Source organism: Nicotiana tabacum, chromosome 2 (assembly GCF_000715075.1).
Source record: "Nicotiana tabacum cultivar K326 chromosome 2, ASM71507v2, whole genome shotgun sequence".
NCBI classification, from domain to species: Eukaryota; Viridiplantae; Streptophyta; class Magnoliopsida; order Solanales; family Solanaceae; genus Nicotiana; species Nicotiana tabacum.
In genome coordinates, this window is record NC_134081.1 from 71,516,629 (window position 1) to 71,538,461 (window position 21,833).

A 21,833-nucleotide genomic window follows, 5' to 3' on the forward strand; every position below is an offset into this window, starting at 1 on the left:
CTAACTACACTCGGTTCAACAAAAACCCTTGAAAAAGAACTGCTGCACAAAGAAAAACCAAGAAAAAATTATTACACTACCTAAGAAAATAAAATATTTTTTCTTTGATTTTGATCCCTTAAGAAGACAGTCGAGAAAATCCATCGTCGGGAAAAGTCAAAAAAAAAAAAAAACTCAAAAGAATCAAAAAAACGACGGCAAACACATATATACATATATACATTCTTCACCCCATACTTTAAATTGTGGCATGTCCCCATGACACACAAATAAAAAGCAAGAGGTAAAGAAAATTTCCCTGATTCATCTAGTCGGGATCTCCTTTGCATGCCTGACCCAGTACACACATCCACACTGAGAGCTTCTTGTCTGCATTCTTTGGGTATACCCCACACTTATCAGCTTCACTCTTTCTGATTTGCTATTTTAGGGCCCCCCTTTCTCCTTCCATTTTGAAGATCAACCTTTCATCCCCTACTCTGAGCATGAGCTGCCTTTCCTGAATATCTAGAATTGCTCTGCCCGTAGCCAAGAAGGGTCTTCCTAAAATTAGTAGGACCTCCCTATTCTCCTCCATGTTGACCACAATGAAATTCACTGGGAACACAAATTTGTCTACCCGAACCAGCACAGCTTCCACTATTCCTTCAGATATGATTGTGGTCTGATTCGCCAGCTGCAAGGACACAAGGATCGACCTGATCTCTCCAATCTCTCCCTCCAATTTCCTGAAAATAGACAAAGGCATAAGATTAATGGAAGCACCTAAATCACACAAAGAGTTTTTAAATTTAGTACTTCCTAAAGAGCAATGTATAGTAAAACTCCCTCGATCTCCACATTTTTTAGGAAGCTTATTTTTCAAGATGGCACTACAATGCTCCTTCAGCTTGACTACCGATGTCTCTTCCACTTTTTGCTTCTTGGACAATATCTCCTTCATGAATTTAGCATAAGCTGGCATCTGTGAAAGCACCTCTGTGAAAAGTATATTCACATACACCTGCTTGAGCACTTCTAAAAAGCGCCTAAATTGTTTATCCAACTTTTCTCTTCTTTGCTTCTGAGGAAAAGGTAGAGCATGCATGTATTTGCTCTCTTCAGTCTCGTTATTTATTGAATTATCATTTTTCTTCTTTTTCTGAGCTCTAACCCTCTCCTTCTTCTTGAGATCATCCTCTACCATTCCTTCACCTTTTTGAATATCATCATTTTTCTGCTCTTCCACAATCTCCACCTATCTTTCAATCGGCTCATCCTTTTGCTTTGCTATGGGATCCTCCAACTCGTACCCACTCCTCAAAGGCACTACATTTATTGTCTCTTTTGGATTTCTTTCAGTATCAGCAGGGAGCGTTCCGGCTACCCTCTAAGATAATAGAGTAGCTAGTTGCCCAACATGTCTTTCCAGGTTTCGAAAAGTCGTGCCCATATCTTTGATAGCTGCGCCATGTTCTCATATAGCTGAGCTATGGGTTTCATGCCTCTCATTTGTCTTGATGATAAAAGCCTTCATTAGATCTTCCATGCTAGACTGATTAGATTGTGGAGGCTGATATTGCTGCCTCTGCTGATTTTGAAAGCCTGGAGCTCCTGGTCCCTGGGGTCAAGAGTTATTTTGCTGTCATGAGTTCAGGCTACCACTTGGTGAATTCCAAGAAAAGCCTGGGTGCCTCTGTCCCGTAGAATTGAAATTAATACCACTTGGGTAGTTGCCTCTATCAAAGCTTCCCACAACATTTACCACTTCATCTGCAGCTACGGCCTAACACTCATGCGTTGGATGGACCATTCCACATAAATTACAAACTAGTGATGGTTGGCTTTGGACCTTGGCTAAGGTCAACTTTCTTATCTCGTTGGCCATGGCGTCTAGTAGGGCTTGCACTGTGGTGTTAGAATCTACTTGATGAACCCCAATAGATCTTCTTCTATCATTACTCTCAGAAGACCATTGGTTAGCATCTACAGATAGCTCATCAAGAATTGCCACAATCTCCTCGAGTGTCTTCTTCAATAAAGGACCTCCAACTGCATTGTTCAGAGTTCGTCGTGAGAGAGGTGTCAGTCCATCCCAAAAGTCCTGGAGTTTCATCCACAATTCAATTCCTCACTATCTCCTTGAATCTTTCCCAAGCCTCGAAAACTATTTCGGTGTCCGTCTGGTAGAAGTTGTGAATTTTCCTTATGAACTCCACTGTTTTTGCAGCTGAGAAGTATTTATCAAGAAACTTTCCAGTCATATCTTCCCATGTCCTGATCGACCCTATTGATAAGCTACGAAGCTAGTGCTTCGCGTAATTCGTCAGTGAAAAAGGGAATGCCCTTAAGTATACTGCATCTTTTGACACTCTGTTGTACCAGAAGGTGTTCGTAATTTCCTCAAAATCCATCAAGTGAGTGTTAGGATCTTCATTCACCTTTCCTATGAAGATACAATTGTTTTGGATAGTGTCATGACCTAATTTTATCCATAAGTCGTGATGGCGCCCAACATCACCGCTAGGCAAGCCAACTAGTGAATTAAACATATATTTCCTCTTTTAATAAATTTTCGAGTAATTAAACTTTTCTTTCTTGCAAGATTTAAGAAGAATAAAAAGTCTAAATAAATAAAAACTAAAGTAATAATTTCAAACTACAATTCTACAAATGTATGTGCCAAGACCTGATGTCACAAGTGTATGATCATCTAGTAGATTATACAAAAATTCTAAATATTGTCTGAACATAAAATAGACAGAATGCAAGTACAAAGAGAGACACTAGGTATTGCGGAATGGCTCAGGAAAGGCAGCTCACGACTAGACCTCAGAATATCGAGGATGCGCACCGGTAGGATCGCCTGATGCACCTGTCTCAGATCCTGCACAAAAGTGCAACAAGTGTAGCATGAGTGTGTAAACAATGTGTACCCAGTAAGTATCAGGTCTAATCTTGAAGAATTAGTGACGAGAGGCCGACTTCGACACTCACTATGGGTCAATAATATAAAGATAAAAATATTTAAGTAAACGTGATTTATGTGAATAACAATAATTTCTTTAACAAGCAGAAATAAATAATTCTTTCATAATTTAATAATTTCTAATAAATCGTTTATCTTCACAAGCTGCAATAAAAGGTCAAAGCATCGTATAATTGTTATTATTAAGCACGATTTATGCCGAGGTCGTATGACCCAATCCAGAGTGACGTGTACACTGCCGAGGGACGTGCGACACGATCCATAGATGCATCTATCTACTGCCGAGGCGTTCGGCCTGCTCCACAAGAAGAGAAGAATATTTTTATAAGCATTTGACTTAAACATTATTAAAGATTTGTATCCAAGGTAATACAAATTTCATTAACTACTTTTTGAAATTTCTCTAACAAGTTCTAAGATAATTTAGGCATTTTAATTTAACAAGTATAGTGCAAAATTCCAAATAGTTCATGAATTGGGTCCTAATACTACCCAGACAATAGCATAATAGTAACTAGCATGGACTATCGTCACCTCGTGCGTACGTAGCCCCCACAATTAGAAACAAATATTTATTTAAAATACCTATGGGGTAAATTTCCTCTTACAAGGTTAGACAAAAGACTTATCTCGTCTCAAAGTTCACTTCCCGATCACAATCTCGCCTTAAAGCCTCAATTGGTGCCGAAAAATCCGAAACTAGCCAAATGTTATATAATTTAATCAATAAATACTCAAAATTTCATAATTTATCTATTAGAGTAATTACCCAACCCAAATTGGTAAAATTCCTAAAATTCATCCCGGGCCGACGTGCCCGAATTTCGAAAATTTTCGGAGAAAATTATCACCCATAACCTTAAGAACTCAAATATACAATTTTCATCCCATTCCATAATCATTTTCGTGGTTAAAATCTCATTTTTATCAAAACCTAAGTTTTTCATCTACACCCTTGATTTTCACAATTTACATGTTAAAGGCTACCCATAATCTATGTATTTAACTCACAATAGGTAGAATTAACTTACCTCCAAGTTGCTAGGTGAATACCCCTCTCAAGAAGCTCCAAAATTGCCCAAGAATGGAGAAAATGGGTCAAACATACTCAAACCCCGACTTAAATGAAGGTTCTGCCTTCTGTGATTTTCGCATCTGCGGGCAGAGGGTCGCATCTGCGGTTCCGCTTCTGCGGGTGGAGGGACGCATTGGCGATGATACACAGGGCCAGCGCTGGCCGCTTCTGCGGACGTTTTTCCGCTTTTGTGGTCTCGCTTTTGCGGCTCTTCATCGCATAAGCATGGTTGCTTATGCGCACACCACGCCGCTTCTACGGTCACTGGCAGACCCCCTCTTGATCGCTTCTGCGGCTTGTGGCTCGCTTCTGCGAGCTTGCACCTGCGGTTGTCCATGCGCAGGTGCGGTTACACTAGAAGCTGGGAGCTTCAGCTGTTGCTCCCAAGTTCCAACTTGGTCCGAGCCTCGTCCGGTTAACACCCGAAGCCCCGCCTGAACATACTAACAAGTTTGAAATCATAAAACGGACTTGCTCGAACCCTCGGAACGCGTAAAACAACATCAAAATTAAGAATCATACTCCAAACCATATTGATTCAACTTAGAAATTTCAAATTCTTCAAACTTACTCCGAATGCGCCTAAACATACTTAAACTACTCGGAATGATACCAAATTTTGCGTGCAAGTCTTAAATCACCATACGAAACTATTATCAGACTCGGAATTCCAAACGGATTTCGATTACTCTAAAACCTACTCCAAACTAAATTTGAAGAACTTTAAACCTTCAAATAGCCAACTTTTACTATTAAGCGCCGAAACGCTCCTGGGTCGTCCAAAACCCGATTCGAGCATACGCCCAAGTCCAAAATTATCATACGAACCTATTAGAACCGTCAACTCCTGATTCCTAGGTCATTTACTCAAAACGTTGACCGAAGTCAAACTTACCCCTTTTAAAAGCCAACTAGGGAACCAAGTATTCCGATTTCAACCAGAACCCTTCCAATTCCTGAACTAACCATCCCCGCAAGTCATAAAACATTAAAAGCACATACGGGGAGTCTTATTTAGGGGAATAGGGTTCTAGAAGGCAAAACGACAAGACACAATTGTTCTCGATAGTTTGAAGCAAGCCTTGCTTCAACTCGAAATTATTCGCTGCTACTGGTGGAGGTCTGACACTGGACAGTCCCTGATTATAGTCTAGTCTGGCGTAATCACCTAACGCTCTACCAGGCCTGGCACCCGCATTCTCGAACTGATCTTCAATCAAGGGTCGATTCAGATTGAATCTTCGGCCCCCATCATCGTTGACGGTCTCATCATCAACTCTACGGGCTGCCTCAGTTGCTATCCTTGCAGCTTCTTCTCTGTGATGTGCTGCTTCTCTTATAGCTAAATTTGCCTCATCTTCACTCTTATTAGCCATGTGTTCTTGGGTTGAAGATTGCCCCAAGAACTTTCCGGTGAGTTCTTTCTCTTTCCTCAACTGTCGCAGACTCTTTTCTACCTCTGGATTGTATGGAATCAATTCCTTTGAAGAAGATCGAGTCATACACCAGAGACGTCAATCTGTTGCCTGCACATGAAAGAGGAACCCGTGAAGAATAAAAAAGAAAAATAGAATAGAATAGAATAAATTCTTGAATTAGCACCAAAAACTAATTTGAACACTATTAATTGCCAATACCATGCAACGACGCCAAAAATTGACGAGCGCAAAACACAACACGAAATTGATGCTCGCTAATTAAAGATAGTATAGTAAAATTATCGTCTCCACAGGGATTGGATTTAAACAATGCTTAGTAATTTTTAGCTTAACGCTATTCAGGATGACCAAAGCTTGATTTGTAATGATTATGAACTACGTTTAACTACTAAAATAAAGCAATTGACAATTGACAACAAGGAGTTAGAGATTCGCTGAAATGGTTTCTTATCAATGTGAGGAATAAAGGTTTGACAGGATAGGTGCAAGATAACTATTTGGGATTTAACTCTAGTTTAATTCACTCTAATGTTCTAAAGATTCTCACGAATTCACTCAATGATTAGTTCAAACGTGTAGTCAAGACTCTTCTCTCGATTAAATCTTAACTCTACGAGGTGAACTAGTATAAGCACTTTGAAGTATACAAGCATGCGTTAATGGATTGATTCTTATGAAAACGTCTCTCGAATATTCTCCTAACTTGATTTGATCAACAATTCAACAAGCTCTTTCGATTACTTAAGAGAATCAATGAATTAAATCAAATAAAATAATGCAAAGATAATCACCAAGATATTCCTCTTCCGATTAAATAAACTGATGAATAAAGTTGCAATAATTCAAAACTCCATAAACGAATTCAAGCACGAACTAGAGTTAAAATCCACAAATATTTATCAACACACCATATCCGTCAAACCCTAAGGTAAACTACTCCATAATCATGGAGGAAATCATCACAATTATAATTGAAGAATAAAAAAGCATAAATCTAATTTTACAATCCAAACTCTCGTATTGAATTGATGGAAAGATGATGGAATTTCGTGTCGTGTAGCCTCCAATGCTCTCCCAAAGCTTCCAAGGATAAAAGTCCCTTCAAAAATGTCTTTTTGGTGTATTTATACCTTGTAGGAGTGGCCCTAGGCTAAATTACGTTTTTCAGGTCGAAACAGGACAAATACTCTGAGAAAATTGCACAGGCGCGCCGCGCCATGCGCCACCCTATACGGGGCGCTAGTGGAGAAGTTCAGAGAGCATGTTCTGACGGGCAGCAACAGAAATACACTGCCGCGCCGCCCCATGCACCGCGACTGTGAAGGGTTTCCAGAGTGTTTCGTTTGTTTCGCGTTTTGACATCCAAACTTTGCTCCCGACCCCCGAACGCGATCCCGGTTTAATTTTTTGGGCTTTTACTCAGACTTCAAAGCTCCAACTTGTTCAATTTAGCTCCCGAATATCTTTTAAACTCGAAATCACTTCATGCGAGGCATAAAACACATAATAAGTGCAATATACTAACATTTACGCTCAAACACAAGTAAAATACAATAATTAGAGTACAAACTAGGACTAAAACACGCGATTCTAGCCTACCATCAACAACAACAACAACAACGACCCAGTAAAATCCCACAAAGTGGGGTTTGGGGAGGGTAGTATGTATGTAGACCTTACCCCTACCCCGATGGGGCAAAGAGGCTGTTTCCGATAGACCCTCGTCTCAGGAAGACGGATATAAAACAAGGGACAATTCATCAGTATCATCAACATAAACTATAGAGATAGTAACAACATCATAAAAATCAAAATAGATGACATGCAATAACATTAACCAGTAATTAAGGCTCGGGGCTAAGAAAAACAGAAATGATAGTGTGGACTCAATATTAACCACAAATCGTCTAAGATCAACCCTATCCAATCCCAACTCACCCCGATATGAAGTAGGAAAAGCTTGACTACCCTAGCCTACCATCAAATAGTCATAAATTGTTAAAGTTGCTGAAATTTCCCAACAACTTCCGTAATTATCTTATAACTACTAGCGTAACGGGAGGACAACTTCTGAAGTTGACGAACAACAACTGAAATTGTTGGAAAAACTCTTGTAGATGTAAGCCAACAACGATTAAAGTTGTCAATCAATTGATGCAGTTGTCAGGACGGCTAAAGAAATCATTAGGACAACTAAAGCAGTTGTTTGACAACTCATAAAATTGTTAGAACAAATTCTCTAGTTGTTGGCAACTAAAGAAATTGTCGGTAACAACTTTTATAGCCGATGGCACAATTGAGATAGTTGTTGGGTATAAATATAGTGCTTCGGTAATAATTGAGTATCGATTGAGCCATTTTACGAATTGTTATATATAAATTAAGTGATTAATGACAATTGATGATTAATTGATTCATTCTATGAACTATTACACATAAACTAAATGATTTAATGGTAATTGATGAACTATGAGTCATTCTATGAATTATTATGATAAACATAGTGATTCAATAACAATTGAACATCGATCAAGCTATTTAATAAATTATCACACATAAACTAAGTGGTTTAATGACAATTGAACTATTCTATGAATTATTAAGGATAAACATAGTGATTCAATAATAATTAAAGATCGATCAAGCTAGTTTATGAATATTCCATGTAAACTAAGTGATTTCATGATAATATTAACTCAACTCTAACTTAAATCTACTACAAATCACTTTAAATTTAAGTTTTAAACTCCTCTTGATGTTTCCAATCAATTGGAACAACACCCAATTCAAACAACTAACAAACTTTAAAGACCCATATCTAAAATTAACTCAAAGATTAAAGAAGAGAAATTAAAAAACTAAATTGTGAAGAATCCCAAAAACCACGAGGTCGCAGAACAAAAACATTCTTAGTTTTTGCAGTAAGTTTTTCTTATCGTAACATCAAACGAAATGAGGAACTTGACCGACTAAATTTAACTCCATAACTTTTAGAAGTAATGGTTGTAAGAAAACGGATTTTGAAACAACGGTTGTGAGCTGATGATTTTGATAGTGCTTTCAAAATATGTACAATATAGGATATGTCACGACCCAACTGGAGGGTCATGACTAGCACCCAGGCCATACTTGCCGAGCACCAACGTACATTTTATCTAACCTTCCTTATTATCTTTAAGGGCCGACAAGACCAATATAAATGAAAGACATGGATCATGAACATCCAACAATGAAAGATAATGTCATGAACATACGTAACATGGGACGACAAGACTGTCAAGAAACTATATATAAGGTACGAGCTACCATGGTGCCATGAAAGACTATACAACAAAAATCAGCCGACAAGGCATTCCAAACCATACATGAGTCGACACCTGTCTATGAGCCTCTAAAAGAACATAAGTGCTACAACATTGCCGGAACAGGGCCCCGACATACCCATAAGGTCTATAACAAAAATGCATACCAAGACCACGGCAAGTCCGGAGAAAGGATCTTGCCAATAACGCTGAACCGGATAGCCTACTGTGATGGGGGAGCTGCGTCTACCCGTCTATCAGGACCTGCAGCACGACATGCAGCGTCCACAAATAAAAAGGACGTCAGTACGAATAAAGTACTGAGTATGTAAGGCAGAATAGCATAAGTAAGAACAATAATGTAAACAGTGATAGGGAATATACAACCTGTGACATCTGGGTACCTCTGAGGGCTACTGACATGAAATACATGATACATACATATATATATATACATAAACGTTTAAAACATATGCCTTTGTGGGCATCATCATCATCATATCGTACCCGGCCATAATAGGCTCGGTAAAACGTACCCGGCCATCATAGGGCTCGGTAGAATCGTACCCGGCCATGTGGAGCTCGGTAAAACCCAACTGATCAGTGGTTGCACAATAGGTGCCATACCCGGCCGACTATAGCGCGGCTCGGTAGAGTAAAATAGATACATATATATGATGCATGCTGGACTCGTTGGAATCATATTTTGAACCTTTCGGAGTGACGTAAGGTCGGTAATCCTTCGTACACGTTATTAGGATTAACTCTTCATCAAGAATCTTATAAGAATCAGGAACTACCAACAACATTGATAATATAAGAATAAGAGAAGTAACATCAATATCAATCGTTTCATAAGAAGGGCAGCAATGTAAGTACTGCTAGCTTCTAAGAGTAGAGTATCTTTGGGAGCTCGTTCATTACATTATGTACAATTGGAGTCGTGCAAGAGAATGAAGGGGATAGACTCACATACCTTGTATATACTGCCCAACCTCAAGCTATGCAAATGTCACGACTCCTTAGTCTTTAAACAGAAAGAACAACTCCAATTTGACCTTAATGTTCCACGAAATATCCCTTCAATTCTGCCACAAGAACAAGGAAGCGAAACTAGCAATTAATTCGGGTTTTTCGGCACTAGAATTACTTTAGAAGACTTGAAATCACCTAGGGTTGATATTAAAAACTTGAAGGTGTATTTACAGAACATAAAGCACTTAAAACAACCTCCCACACGAGCTGGAACAACACAAAAATCAGCAACAACAAGAAAAACAAGAAACTTACTAGCACCACGGGATTCCCGACATTTGATTTGTGTTGTTTGCCCTTTGTTTGGGTCTTGGATCATGAGAGAACCTTGAGAGAATGTTTTTAGGGTTATAAGGTCTGAATATACTGAAAAATAATGACTTAAAACGGGGTTGAGTTATCTTATATATGTCCAAATGTCTTAAACCGCCTTTGTGGGCCCCATAGAGAGCAGCTTGGCGCACTCTCGCGAAAACGCGAATATCTCTCTATTCCGAGATCGTATCGACGAACGGTTTAATGCGTTGGAAACTAGACTCATAGATATTCAATTTGATAGGTAGATCACCCCATAATTCCAAGCACATTGGGAGTAAAATGCAGTAACATTTGACCTAAAGTTTAAGTAAAATTATAAACCTAAGTTGCGACAACTTTTATCGACTTTTATTTCATAACTCGCTTGACTTCAAGACTTATGATGCGGATATTATATGATTCAAATACATTAAAACAAGACCTCTTGGGATAGTTAATCACCTCTAGTGTTATCCGAAAATACGGGTTACAACATCCTTGATTAGCTTAACTTCAAATACTTGTTAACCACTCTTATACACCCTTGTATCGTTTAAGACCAATAGGATTAACTTATTATCATCTCAAAGATAATCTCTTCTTGGATTTACGTCGACTACTTTACGGCGTGATCTATGATATGCGAATTTGGGTTGTAACATCCTCTCCCCCTTAGGAACATTCGTCCTCGAATGTAAGGGTTTATGGGGTGTCTAACTCATCGTGGATTCCGACGGAGATTTCCGGCTGTGTTTCCCTTATAAAATGGACACTAGCCAAACTTGCAAGCAGTTAAACCCAACCTATGGCCATACAAGACTATACAAAGCATTATGGATATGTACATTATCTGCATATCACCATTTTGTATTAAAAAAAGAGTATTCACAAGCTATTGCTTATCTCATAGAGCCGTTTCACCTTATAATGCGTCCTTCTTTCCCCCGACATCCTCGTTATCTTCACTCTGGAATAGGTAAGGGTATTTAGACTTCATCTCCTCTTCTGCTTCCCATGTCATTTCTTCTATATTCTTGTTCCTCCATCATACTTTCACGGAAGCTACATCCTTTGTTCTCAGCTTGCGGACTTGTCGATCTAATATAGCCACTGGCAGTTCATCATATGATAGATCCTTTGTAACTTGTACATCTTTGATAGGGACGACCCGAGAAGGGTCTCCAATACATTTCCTCAACATAGATACATGGAATACCGGGTGGACAAATTCCAATTCAGATGGCAATTCTAACTCGTAAGCAACCTGTCCAATTCGTCGAAGAATTTTGTACGGCCCAATATACCGTGGACTCAACTTACCCTTCTTCCCAAAACGCATAACACCCTTCATCGGCGAGATCTTCAGGAAAACCCAATCACCAACCTCAAATTCCAGATCACGACGTCGGACGTCGGAATAAGACTTTTTCCTGCTTTGTGCCGTCCTCAGTCGCTCTTGTATCACTTTCAACTTCTCAATGGCTTGGTGAATCAAATCTGGCCCATATAATTCTGTCTCACCGACTTCGAACCATCCAACTGGTGATCTACATTTCCTCCCGTACAGTGCCTCATACGGGGCCATTTTAATACTGTAATGATAGCTATTATTGTAGGCAAATTCTATAAGTGCCAGATAGTCATCCCAATTCCCCTTGAAATCTAGAACACATGCTCGTAGCATATCTTCAAGCGTCTGGATGGTACGTTCAGCCTGTCCGTCAGTCTGCGGATGGAATGCAGTGTTGAGATTTACTTGTGTGCCTAAACCCTTCTGAAAAGACCTCCAAAAGTTAGCCGTAAATTGAGCTCCTCGGTCTGATATAATAGATACTGGCACACCATGAAGCCTAACAATCTCCTTGATATACAACTTCGCATAATCTTCAGCCGTGTAAGTTGTCTTAACTGGTAGAAAATGGGCAGATTTTGTAAGTCGATCAACTATCACCCAAATGGAGTCAAACTTATGATAAGAGCGAGGTAATCCAATAATGAAGTCCATATTAATCACCTCCCATTTGTAGGTCGGAATCTCTATATTCTGAATCAATCCACTGGGTTTCTGATGCTCGATCTTTACTTGTTGATAATTAGGACACTGGGCTACAAATTCTGCAATAGACTTCTTCATGTTATCCCACCAATACTGCTCCTTAACGTCATGATACATCTTTGTCGAGCCAGGATGGATAGAATATCGGGACTGGTGAATCTCAATCATAATCTTCTCTCGCAACCCTGCTACACTAGGTACACATAATCGGCCCTGGTATCTCAGTGTCCCATCTCCTCCGATCTTGAAAGCTGTATTCTTACACTGCTGAATTCCCTCTCTCAATCTTACTAAGGTAGGATCTTCATATTGCCGTGCTTTTACCTCGGCTACCAAAGATGATTCTGCTGTATTCTGTACAGTAACACCTCTGTCATCAGAGTCCAACAATCTGATTCTCATATTGGCCAGCTGGTGAAGCTCTTTGGTCAACCCTTGTCTACCTGCCTCAATATGTATTAAGCTTCCCATTGACTTACGGCTGAGAGCGTCTGCCATAACATTGGCTTTACCAGGATGGTACAATATCTCGACGTCATAGTCTTTCAGTAATTCAAGCCACCTACGCTGCCTCAAATTCAACTCCTTCTGCTTGAAGATGTATTGTAAACTTTTGTGATCTGTGTAGATGTCAACATGGACGCCGTATAAGTAGTGCCGCCATATCTTCAAAGCATATATTACTGCAGCCAATTCCAAATCATGAGTCGGGTAATTCTTTTCATGCTTCTTCAATTGTCTTGATGCATAAGCAATCACCTTCCCACGTTGCATCAATACGCACCCCAAACCTATACCTGAGGCATCACAATATACCACATAACCTTCTGTTCCTTCTGGGAGAGTGAGCACTGGCGCGGATGTCAATCGATTCTTTAGCTCCTGAAAACTATGTTCACAAGCATCAGACCACTTGAACTTGGTAGCTTTCTGTGTTAACTTAGTCAATGGTGCTGATATAGAGGAAAACCCTTCTACAAATCGCCTATAATATCCTGCTAGCCCCAGGAAGCTACGGACTTCTGACGGTGTTGTAGGTCTCGGCCAATTCTTCACTGCATCGATCTTCTGAGTGTTGACACTAATACCCTCATCAGATATCACATGGCCAAGGAATGCTACTGAGTTCAGCAAGAATTCACATTTAGAGAGCTTAGCATATAACTTATGATCCTGAAGGGTCTGGGCATAAGCCTGCATACGGGAAATATCCATGCCCTCTACCAAGGAGGCTGTTGTGCACTCATTTATCAGATGTGGTCACCCTATCACTCATCTCGGCCACCATATGGGGAGTATACCTTGATAAAAAATCAAACTATATACTATACTCTCATGCACTCATATTACCCTGTCGAAGGTTCAAGAACTTATCAGCTCTAGCTCATTGTATCTCAGCTGGTAAGTAGTGATGAAGAAAGGCCTCAGAAAATTCCTTCCACACGGCTGGAGGAGCGTTCGGACCCCTAGATCTCTCCCAACTATCATACCATAAAATCACTAAATCCCATAACCGATAAGAAGCCAACTCTACTGCCTCTGTATCACTAGCATGCATAACACGCAATGTACAATGAACCTGATCAATAAATGTTTGCGGGTCCTCCTTGGGGCTTGATCCGGTAAACACTGGAGGGTCTAGATTAATAAAATCACGAACTCTCGCACTAACCGGTTTATCAGCAGCACCGGTATTCTGCCTCTGAGCCTGAGCAGCTACCAAGCTAGTCAACAATTGCACCGCACTACGCATATCATGGTCTGTAGTGCCAGACGGAGGAACTGGATGTACTGGGTGCCTCCTAATATCCTCGGGAGGAGACAGAGAGGTATGAGATGGCATCTCACTCTGAGCCTCACTTTGGCCTGCTATGGCTGGAGGCACCTGAATGTTACCCTCTCCTACAGCTGTATCAAGCCGTTTACTAATCGCTTGCTTCCTAGTCGAAGGCATCGCTAAAAGAAAACAAGGTGAATATTAGATATGAACACTTACGACTCAACTCTACGCACGATCTAGATTCAGGAAGAAGGTAACAACCCTAGATGTCACGTAGCCTCCTGATTATAAATGTGGCGCGCTACACATCCATAATCAAAACTCTACTAGACACGGCTCATAGACAACCCCTAGGACAGACTTGCTCTGATACCAAGTTTGTCACGACCCAACTGGAGGGTCATGACTAGCACCCAGGCCATACTTGCCGAGCACCAACATACATTTTATCTAACCTTCCTTATTATCTTTAAGGGCCGACAAGACCAATATAAATGAAAGACATGGATCATGAACATCCAACAATGAAAGATAATGTCATGAACATACGTAACATGGGACGACAAGACTGTCAAGAAACTATATATAAGGTACGAGCTACCATGGTGCCATGAAAGACTATACAACAAAAATCAGCCGACAAGGCATTCCAAACCATACATGAGTCGACACCTGTCTATGAGCCTCTAAAAGAACATAAGTGCTACAACATTGCCGGAACAGGGCCCCGACATACCCATAAGGTCTATAACAAAAATGCATACCAAGACCACGGCAAGTCCGGAGAAAGGATCTTGCCAATAACGCTGAACCGGATAGCCTACTGTGATGGGGGAGCTGCGTCTACCCGTCTATCAGGACCTGCAGCACGACATGCAGCGTCCACAAATAAAAAGGACGTCAGTACGAATAAAGTACTGAGTATGTAAGGCAGAATAGCATAAGTAAGAACAATAATGTAAACAGTGATAGGGAATATACAACCTGTGACATCTGGGTACCTCTGAGGGCTACTGACATGAAATACATGATACATACATATATATATATATACATAAACGTTTAAAACATATGCCTTTGTGGGCATCATCATCATCATATCGTACCCGGCCATAATAGGCTCGGTAAAACGTACCCGGCCATCATAGGGCTCGGTAGAATCGTACCCGGCCATGTGGAGCTCGGTAAAACCCAACTGATCAGTGGTTGCACAATAGGTGCCATACCCGGCCGACTATAGCGCGGCTCGGTAGAGTAAAATAGATACATATATATGATGCATGCTGGACTCGTTGGAATCATATTTTGAACCTTTCGGAGTGACGTAAGGTCGGTAATCCTTCGTACACGTTATTAGGATTAACTCTTCATCAAGAATCTTATAAGAATCAGGAACTACCAACAACATTGATAATATAAGAATAAGAGAAGTAACATCAATATCAATCGTTTCATAAGAAGGGCAGCAATGTAAGTACTGCTAGCTTCTAAGAGTAGAGTATCTTTGGGAGCTCGTTCATTACATTATGTACAATTGGAGTCGTGCAAGAGAATGAAGGGGATAGACTCACATACCTTGTATATACTGCCCAACCTCAAGCTATGCAAATGTCACGACTCCTTAGTCTTTAAACAGAAAGAACAACTCCAATTTGACCTTAATGTTCCACGAAATATCCCTTCAATTCTGCCACAAGAACAAGGAAGCGAAACTAGCAATTAATTCGGGTTTTTCGGCACTAGAATTACTTTAGAAGACTTGAAATCACCTAGGGTTGATATTAAAAACTTGAAGGTGTATTTACAGAACATAAAGCACTTAAAACAACCTCCCACACGAGCTGGAACAACACAAAAATCAGCAACAACAAGAAAAATAAGAAACTTACTAGCACCACGGGATTCCCGACATTTGATTTGTGTTGTTTGCCCTTTGTTTGGGTCTTGGATCATGAGAGAACCTTGAGAGAATGTTTTTAGGGTTATAAGGTCTGAATATACTGAAAAATAATGACTTAAAACGGGGTTGAGTTATCTTATATATGTCCAAATGTCTTAAACCGCCTTTGTGGGCCCCATAGAGAGCAGCTTGGCGCACTCTCGCGAAAACGCGAATATCTCTCTATTCCGAGATCGTATCGACGAACGGTTTAATGCGTTGGAAACTAGACTCATAGATCTTCAATTTGATAGGTAGATCACCCCATAATTCCAAGCACATTGGGAGTAAAATGCAGTAACATTTGACCTAAAGTTTAAGTAAAATTATAAACCTAAGTTGCGACAACTTTTATCGACTTTTATTTCATAACTCGCTTGACTTCAAGACTTATGATGCGGATATTATATGATTCAAATACATTAAAACAAGACCTCTTGGGACAGTTAATCACCTCTAGTGTTATCCGAAAATACGGGTTACAACATCCTTGATTAGCTTAACTTCAAATACTTGTTAACTACTCTTATACACCCTTGTATCGTTTAAGACCAATAGGATTAACTTATTATCATCTCAAAGATAATCTCTTCTTGGATTTACGTCGACTACTTTACGGCGTGATCTATGATATGCGAATTTGGGTTGTAACAGGATAGGTCGGGTAAAATTTAAAATTGTGGGCCCGTCATGTTATAATATGAAGTTAGTAATTCTTTCGAATTTATATCTATACCTATAATATAAGTGGGGATAACCAGACAGCTCATGGTCAACATGTCTACCTGGCCCAAAATTATCTTACAGCTTGCCATATCACTTAATGTCTCAGGGACACGTGTGAGTTTGCTACAACAGTAGGTCCCATTGAATTTGTAATTTACAGGTCAAACAAGGTTAAAGGCTATTATGATCGATGGGCCCCACGTAAATTTGTCATTCCACACATTCCTCTCTACATATTTCTATTAGAACGATTACGTGAGCCCCACTTAAATAGCTATTATTAATGATTATCATCTCACATCCAACTCTCCCTTAAATGGCTACCCTAATTAAACATTAAACAAACTATGTAATTTTAAAGTGTGTTACATATTCTTTTCTCTTGATTTAATGTTTAGAAGCAAGTAAATATTTTTTGCCTTAATATTTTGTTTTAAAAATAAGAACAAACTGAATAATTAACTATTATAACCAAGCAGAATACAAAATTATTTATTAAATCCCTTTTCCGTAATAGTCTATTTTAAAAATAAGAACAAACTAAATAATTAAGTATTCTAACTAAGTAGAATATAAAATTATTTATAAAAGGCTAATCTGTAAATATTACTATGTCATTTCAAACCAAAACTTAATTAAGTTATTCTCATTTAGTAAAAACTTGCTTCGGCTTAATTTTAAATATTAATGATAAATTTATTATGTTCTTTTTTTAATATATATAACAAGAAAAGAGTAATTTGATTAGGAAACGATACATAGTCGATTTAGAATTCACGGTATTATTATTCAAAATCTAATAACTTGACCATTTGAATCTTCATGATTATTTTGAATGTTAAGTAAACATTTCAAAGTGAAACTACTCAAACAACTACCTTTAATTCTAGCACTTAATGAAAAGAGTCTATAAAAAGAAAGGATATAATCAATATTTCTTTAGAAATATTTGTTTCTATATTTTCAGGTCCACTTCTAATGACACATATTCTTTCTTAAGTTAAAAAAAGATATCTCATCTTATTTAATATTATTAACTAATGAATTATCAACGAAAAAAATGCTTTGTGGTTTAGATTTTTCTAAAATTCTTGGAATACTTTTGATATACTTTGAGCATAAGATAGATAGGATTGGAGCCTTCACAATTTTCATAATTTCTATTACGTTCTTATGTGAAGTTCATAAATTGATCTTACCAAATAACTTCTGAGTTGCAGATATATGTTGAGTACAATGACATTAAACACTATGCTTTTACAGAACATTTTAAATCACGTGTCTTCTGAAATACTTAATTCAGAAGAAAGATAAAATACACATACTTCATTTTATTGTAGCTGAAATTTAAAAACTTTACAAACTTTTTACAATTTGAAATATGTGTTAAGCTCACAAATACCTTTTAATAGATTTTAGCGTTGCCATGTTTTAGTTTAGGCTCCGTTAAAAGTGGAACAATCTATAGTTTCTTTAGCAAGAACACTAACAGAAATGTTAGATGTAGTTGTTGCTTATGCTATTCATTTTGATAATTTCGATGGAAATAAAAATATTCATGGATCTGCTAACGTGAAGATTCATCTTGCCGTTGGGCCCGGGCTTATCCCGGGCATAACCTCACTAGTATAAATATAAGTATAGATAGATTATTTGTTGGCGAACTTCTACGACAAATCAAAAATGTATTTGTTATAAAATAAAGACTGTAAAGTAAAGAAACCAGAGACAAGTATAGAGGGGGATTGATATATTATTCAACTTCAAATTCATGTACATAATGAATTGAAAACTCCTCTATTTATAGAAGAAAGGAAGCAGCTGTGAGGCTTTTCTTTAGCTGCTTGTAAGCTGTCTGCATGAGCTGCTTGCAACATGCCTGTTTAATAAGAAGCTGCTGCAAATTATTTCATTTAGCTGCTTGCAACCTGCCTGCATCAGCTGCTTGTAGATAAACTTCAACAGAGTACTAAATGGATAATCTTCTTCAGGAAGATTATCTATAGCGGGGTAATAAATGGACATCCACAATAATTATTTTCATAACACTCACCCTTGGATGTTCATTAAAAGGTATTGTGCCTCGTTAAAACCTTACTAGAAAAAACCCAGTGGGAAAAATTCCAGTGAAGGAAAAAGAGTACACATATTTAGTAATACGCATTTCTAGCCGCCTCATTAAAAACTTTATAAGGAAAACCCTGTGGGAAAAAACCTTAGTAAGGAAAAAAGAGTACATCGCGTATTTTACTCCCCCCGATAAAAACTTTGTTTCAAATATTTGAGTCTCCGCATTCCAATCTTATATACCATCTTCTCAAAAGTTGAAGTTGGCAAAGATTTAGTGAATAAATCGGCCGGATTGTCACTTGAAAGGATTTGTTGCACATCAATATCACCATTTTTTTGAAGATCGTGTGTGTAAAATAATTTTGGTGAAATGTGCTTCGTTCTATCTCCTTTTATAAATCCTCCCTTCAATTGGGCTATGCATGCAACATTATCTTCGTATAAAATTATGGGTCTTTTATCACATTCCAACCCACATTTTTCTCGAATAAAATGAATCACTGATCTCATCCATATACATTCCCTACTTGCTTCATGAATAACTATTATCTCACCATGATTTAAAAAAGTAGCAGCAATAGATTGCTTTGTGAAGCGTCATGATATGACAATACCTCCACATGTAAATACATACCCGATTTGAGATCGAACTTTATGGGGATCGAATAAATAACATGCATCTGCATAACCAATATGATATGCGCCACCTTTGTTAGCATTAGCAAGATACATAAGTGCGCCAATTACACTGAGATAGAATATTTCAGGACCAAAGAGTTCCCCATCCTCTTTTGGAGGTCAGAACGGATCCTTATTCACTTCAAGTGATCGAACACCCATTTGGTGTAGTTAGTGAGTGTGCTTTGTCCATGTAAAAGCGTTTTAAGATATTTTCTATATAGACAGATTGATGGATAAAGATCCCATCTGCTAAATATTCAATTTGCAGACTAAGACAAAGTTTTTCCCTTTGGAGCTCTTCTGGAGTTCCTGTGAGATTTATGTCATTAACATAAACATCACGTATAACAAACTTTGATGTTGTTTTCTTTGTAAAAATGTACGGACAAATGCTATCATTTATATAACCTTCATTCATCAATTCAGTGAGGCGATTATACCATATGCGCCCTGATTGTTTTAATTCATACAAAGATTTTTGTAATTTGATTGAGTACATTTCTCGAGACTTTGAATTATATGCTTCAAGCATTTTAAATCCTTCAGGGATCTTCATTTTGACTTAATCAAATGAGTCATATAGGTTATGACTTGCATTTAGATGGCATGACATCTTCAGGTGTCTGGACTACGGGTCCGATCCTCACAATCATTTATAATATTGTGTACTATATTGTATCAAATATATCGCCGACGATCATTTTGTATCGGTTCGCAAGCGATATAACTTGTTGAGATCTCATCACTTTTTGTATTTTCAGGTACCTGAACTTCTTCTGGAGTTTTATAAAATGTTATGTCGTGGGCTCTTCTAGAACTCATTTTCTCCTTATTATGATCATTTTGATCATTTGCTCCTATTCTTTTCAAGGATTGTTATCTTTGGAATCAATTGGTCTACCACATTTCATGCGTACAGTAAACTTTATCCTTCAATAACTTTAATTTTAATAGGAGCATTGGCAGTTGAAATATGATATTTAATTTTAGATCAGCAAATGCTTCTGGCATTTGACTTGAATTATCTTCTAAGCGAGGATCATATTAATGATAATTCGATTCATATAGCATATTTTTCAGCTGTTTTATTCCATCCCCCAAATGTTAGAAAAACTAACTCATATGCCCAATCTTCTTTGGGAAACATATCTTTGTGCATTGTGGTAGAGAAATTAATCATATACCACACATCAAAAGTTATTAGATAGTAAAAATACTTGGTTTCTGATCCTAAACCACATGTGAGGGGTTGACTTATCATATTTTGTTGGTCTGATACATACAAGTGATGATGTATGTAATTTAGAAAATCTTAGACCAACACACGAGGCTTTGCTCTCATAAGCAATAGTTTAGCCATTAAATAGAGGTATTCAATGCTAAACTAGCTTGGATATAAACCAGCATCATCAAGATGAACTATCTTGATTTCATAATCTGAAAATTATACTCTTAATTGAGAAAGACAATTTCAAATGCCAAACTACAGGTTGACAATAAGCATACATGTAACCATCTTATATATGCATCTATAAGTGGTTCACATGATAGGTGAATGAGCCCATATTCACCTTTTATATATTTCAGAATTCGGGAATTTTAGTCCCAACTTTAGTTGGTACAATCAAGTTATTACGAGAACAAGCAACACAAGAGAATTCTTGAAGAATCTTCTAGTTCTTCAGTATATGCTTATCTGAATTCTCAAATAGCTCATTTAAAAATGGCAAATGAAAACTTCAAGTTTATCATGTCATGTGCTATCTCTAAGTAAACTTCTGGTTTACTATGGCATAAACTTTTGCATCAGTAAACTTCTGATTTACTATGGCTACTTTTGTATTAGTAAACTTCTGGTATACTGTGATACATGATGTAATACAAATTTGAAGAATAAGGCGGGTAACTTCTCACATACATATTTACCCCATATGATTGTGGAAATATGAAGATTTTTAATCTTTTGATCATTTGTAGTCTCAATATGATAGCCATTTGTATTAGTAAACTTCAGGTTTACTACAACATATGTTTTGACCATAATCATATAATATGAATGACATATTTGTATATAAGCTCTTCGAGAGCCTTCCTTTATTATCCACAATCTAATATTTATCAGACACCACTGGTGTCACGTGTCTTCTAGACAAACAATTAGCTCTTCAGGAGTTGTTGATACATTTTGTACTATCAAATATTGCTCAGACACTTCTGGTATCATGAGAAAAAATCATAATCAAATGAACAATATAAAACTAATTCTAAATTTATAAATGACGAAAATTAAGAATTTTAATATTTTTACCACTAACTTTGTGACAAATATCTCATTCAAGTAGAAATATCATTAACATCTGAATATTTTGTATCAATATGACAACCACATAGTCATTGCATCTTTTAAGGAAAGATACACGAGTTGTTATTTCCTTCGGGGAAGTCAATAACTAACCATAATATGT

At 37.9% G+C, this 21,833-nt stretch overlaps 1 protein-coding gene across 1 annotated transcript; it reads right to left on the bottom strand.

Annotated features, from left to right (window-relative positions):
• Window positions 1-421: 421 nt before the first annotated feature.
• On the bottom strand, window positions 422-1,186 carry LOC107822585 (uncharacterized). The gene has a single exon (XM_016649136.1). The coding sequence runs from the start codon at window positions 1,184-1,186 to the stop codon at window positions 422-424; it is 765 nt and encodes a 254-aa protein (XP_016504622.1).
• Window positions 1,187-21,833: the final 20,647 nt, after the last annotated feature.

Bases quoted from the DNA above. Each gene is read 5' to 3' on its own strand.
- LOC107822585 (XM_016649136.1), bottom strand. From the start codon at position 1,186: ATGGTAGAGGATGATCTCAAGAAGAAGGAGAGGGTTAGAGCTCAGAAA.